General features: G+C 38.9%; 1 protein-coding gene across 1 annotated transcript; it reads right to left on the bottom strand.

Annotated features, from left to right (window-relative positions):
* Positions 1-672: 672 nt before the first annotated feature.
* Positions 673-2711, bottom strand: LOC149208959 (putative inactive methylesterase 20). Its single transcript, XM_089398471.1, has 4 exons — positions 2643-2711; positions 2289-2519; positions 1421-1564; positions 673-792 (listed from the first exon to the last, which is right to left on the bottom strand). The coding sequence occupies exons 1-4, from the start codon at positions 2709-2711 to the stop codon at positions 673-675; spliced, it is 564 nt and encodes a 187-aa protein (XP_089254597.1).
* Between the last annotated feature and the right edge of the window lie 971 nt (positions 2712-3682).

Here is a 3682-nt window from a genome sequence, read left to right as displayed (position 1 = left end):
TACTAAGTAGTTGAGACAAAATGGCGGGACACTGTATACAACCGACCCTAATAGTTACGGCAAAAACTATATAACTCCCTTCCTCCCTCAGGCGCAAATCTATAACGGTAGAGAGTGGCTCTTGCTCACTTTCATTGCTTTGATATGAAAGTTTAGAGGCTATGTATACAAGCTGCTAAAGCTTGTCTATCAAGAGTTAACCCCTTTCAACTTCGAGTAGCCGGAGAATTCAAATATCTACATAAACGGAGGGCACTTGCTACAGGGGTTGTACTACACCATTATCTCGGTCTACCATTACACACAACCTCATTTCCTTATGGAAGACTCTGACCTTTATTAAGTTTGGATCCATTCGATTTCTCACTAGGTTGCCCCAGCGAGCACTGAAGAAGTGGCCTGTGCAATTTGCGAAGAAATTGCTCTTGTATCTTCTTTTTACTATGGGGAATCTACCAGTTCTAGGAGCTCTTAAGAAACTCTTGGCAGTTCTTGTGAAAATTGAAAAAGAAGAGAGGGTAACGGTCTGTCTCTCCCGTTCTGTGCGACCTCCATTTTCACTCTTACCCTTACCAAGAGGGCTCTGTAACTACCCTCTGTGTAGGGTCTGAATGTACTACCTCTTTGGGTGGTAGCTCCTATTCATTAACCAAACTGTCCTCATGGTGACAGTCAACTTGCAGACATGTAACTCCCTCGATACACCATTTGTAGCACGATAGCCTCTCCGCATGGTCTGGTGCAACACCAACGTAACACCAACAACGCTCTCATTGTGACCCTTGCTAATCCCTAAAACCACACCCACATCAGACAATTTCACGGATTAGTAACACACTATTATATTACTTTTTATTTTTATTGTGTAACTGGAATTTGTTCGGATTTTGTTTTTATATTTTTTGTTTCAAATTGGATTTGTTATATTTTACCGAGTGATGGCACCGCCATTTCCCCCATTGCCGCTTCTATGGTTGTTAGCGGAGATAGGAGGAAGACGGAAAAAATGCAAATGCCCAACACTAAGATTACCGCCATTGTCCCCATCGCCACTTCTATGGTTGTTAGAGGAGATAGGAGGAAGATGGAAAAAATGTGAATGCCCAACACTAAGACAAGCTTAGAAGCAACCATTGATATAATCTTTATGAATCTTTTCCTCCGGTGAAGGTATATAATCTTTGTAATTTTTTTTGTTTTTTGTTTTATTATTTGTTGTAATTCTTTTGAAGGAGCATCGTTTATTCGTCATACCAGAAGGCTCCTAGGCCCATTGTAGGGGCGTTGATGACTTCTCCGGAGTTAATCACGGTGACCCGCAAAGTGAAACGTGTTCTTCTAAGTTAAAAAGTACACAATCCTACTCGAATCTTTTGGTAATAAAGTGGCAGGTTGAAAAGAAAGAAAATTGGCAACACACCTTTGGGTTAGCAGAGCTAAGGAAGCTTTGATTGTTATGAGGAGTAAATGCAGACACGAAAATTGCCTTGGAGATCTTGGTTGGATACATCTCCGTCACATAAGACAATGGGCATCCACCCAAGCTGTGACCTACAAGAGTCACCTGCCATACATTTTATGCAAAGAAGTCAATGCCCTGCAAAGGTCATAAGAAAATGAGGAATGAGAGCATGATGAAGCTCAATGCTCTCCAAAAGTTAATTAATGTATAACAGAAGGTTTCAACTATTTTTATAATCTCATGAACCACGTCTAAAAGGTCTTATCTAAGGTCATCTATCCCAAGTCTTCTAAATGGTAAGTATAAACCCTTTTAGCCCATGTCAATCCACATGCCCGACCTTGAAGGGTTGCTTATTCTAATCCAGTAACACCTCAGTGTAACGAGAGAATAGAAATGCTACTTGAATTTCAGTTATGATCTGGTGAAACCTAGACCTCCACAGTATAACATAGGAATTTAACAATAAAATAGGATTTATGTTGGAGTTGAACTTAATTTAATTGGGAATTTCAAGAATATTTGAAAATTTGATAGATAGGAGTGAAGTTACTTTTTTAGCCTCACCCATATCCGCTAGATTTGAGAATGTTCCCAAATTCTACCCATGGCTAACCCTGATCTTTGCCATCTCTGAGAAGGCCATATCTTTTATATAAAGGCTCATTAAGAATAACAATGAGAAGCATCTTGAAAACATGTAACATTCATAACTTGCATGGGACATCCTTAGTCATGTCATCTCTCATCAACTTTGATCTAGTAGTTATACAATTATTGTTCTTGATCCTACCAATTATTGCTAAGTTCCAGAGAATCCATTTACCTTCTCATCATTCCTGAGGTTGCTGATATAATCTAGCAGTGGCTTTTCATAGTGTGTAATTGAATTGATTTCATTTGTAGGGGCTGCCCTGTTTATCCCATTGGAGGTGAGATCCAAAGCAGTCACTTTGTGCCCCTTCTGCTTAAGAAGAGTAATAATTTTATACCAACACCATGCTCCATGTGCAAGTCCATAAATCAACACAATGTGCTCTTGGCTTCCTTCGCCTTGCTAACCAATTTCACCAAAAACAAATACTTAGTTCAACTCATCATGAAACTCCAGTTTTGCAGATCGGGAAACCAAAAAACGAAAAAAGAACAAGAGGCTATTAAAGTTTAGAGATTGGATTACTTGTACATGAAAAGCAAGGAGCATAATGACACCAAAGGCACCAACAGTCCTACTCCATTGCAACACCATCACCTTTTCTATATTGTAACTCAAGTTCCCAAGGTTTGCATCGCTCGACATTATATGCATCTTCAAAAAGCACACAACCCTACTCGAATCTTTTGGTAATAAAGTGGTAGGTTGAAAAGAAAGAAAATTGGAAACACACCTCTGGGTTAGTAGAGCTAAGGAAGCTCTGATTGCTGCGAGGAGTAAATGCAGACACAAAACTTTCCTTGGAGATCTTGGTTGGATACATCTCCATCACATAAGACAATGGGCATCCACCCAAGCTGTGACCTACAAGAGTCACCTACCATACATTTTATGCAAAGAAGTCAATGCCGTTCAAAGGTCTTAAGAAAATTAGGAATGAGATTATGACGAAGCTCAGTGCTCTCCAAAATTTAATTAATGTATAACAGAAGGTTTCAACTATTCTTACAATCTCATGAACCAGGTCTAAAAGGTCTTATCTAAGGTCATCTATCCCAAGTCTTCTAAATGGTAAGTATAAACCCTTTTAGCCCATGTCAATCCCCAGGCCCGAACTTGAAGGGTTGCTTATTCCAATCCAGTAACACCTCAGTGTAACGAGGGAACAAAAATGCTACTTGAATTTCAGTTATGATCTGGTGAAACCTAGACCTCCACAATATAACATATGAATTTAACAATAAAAGAGGATTTATGTTGGAGCTGAACTTAATTTAATTGGGAATTTCAAGAATATTTGAAAATTTGATAGATAGGAGTGAAATTACTTGTTTAGCCTCACCCATATCCGCTAGATTTGAGAATGTTCCCAAATTCTACCCATGGCTAATCCCTGATCTTTGCCATCTCTAAGAAGGCCATAACTTTTATATAAAGGCTCATTAAGAATAATAATGAGAAGCATCCTGAAAACATGTAACATTCATAACTTGCATGGGACATCCTTAGTCATGCCATCTGTCATCAGCTTTGATCTAGTAGTTATACAATTATTGTTCTTAATC

The sequence above is a fragment of the Pinus tabuliformis genome, chromosome 1_2 (genome assembly GCF_031772625.1).
Source record: "Pinus tabuliformis cultivar Carrire ecotype Pingquan chromosome 1_2, CPIR1, whole genome shotgun sequence".
Taxonomy (NCBI): Eukaryota; Viridiplantae; Streptophyta; class Pinopsida; order Pinales; family Pinaceae; genus Pinus; species Pinus tabuliformis.
Note: the sequence above shows the minus strand (reverse complement) of the source record. Positions and strands in the feature narration are given on the sequence as shown.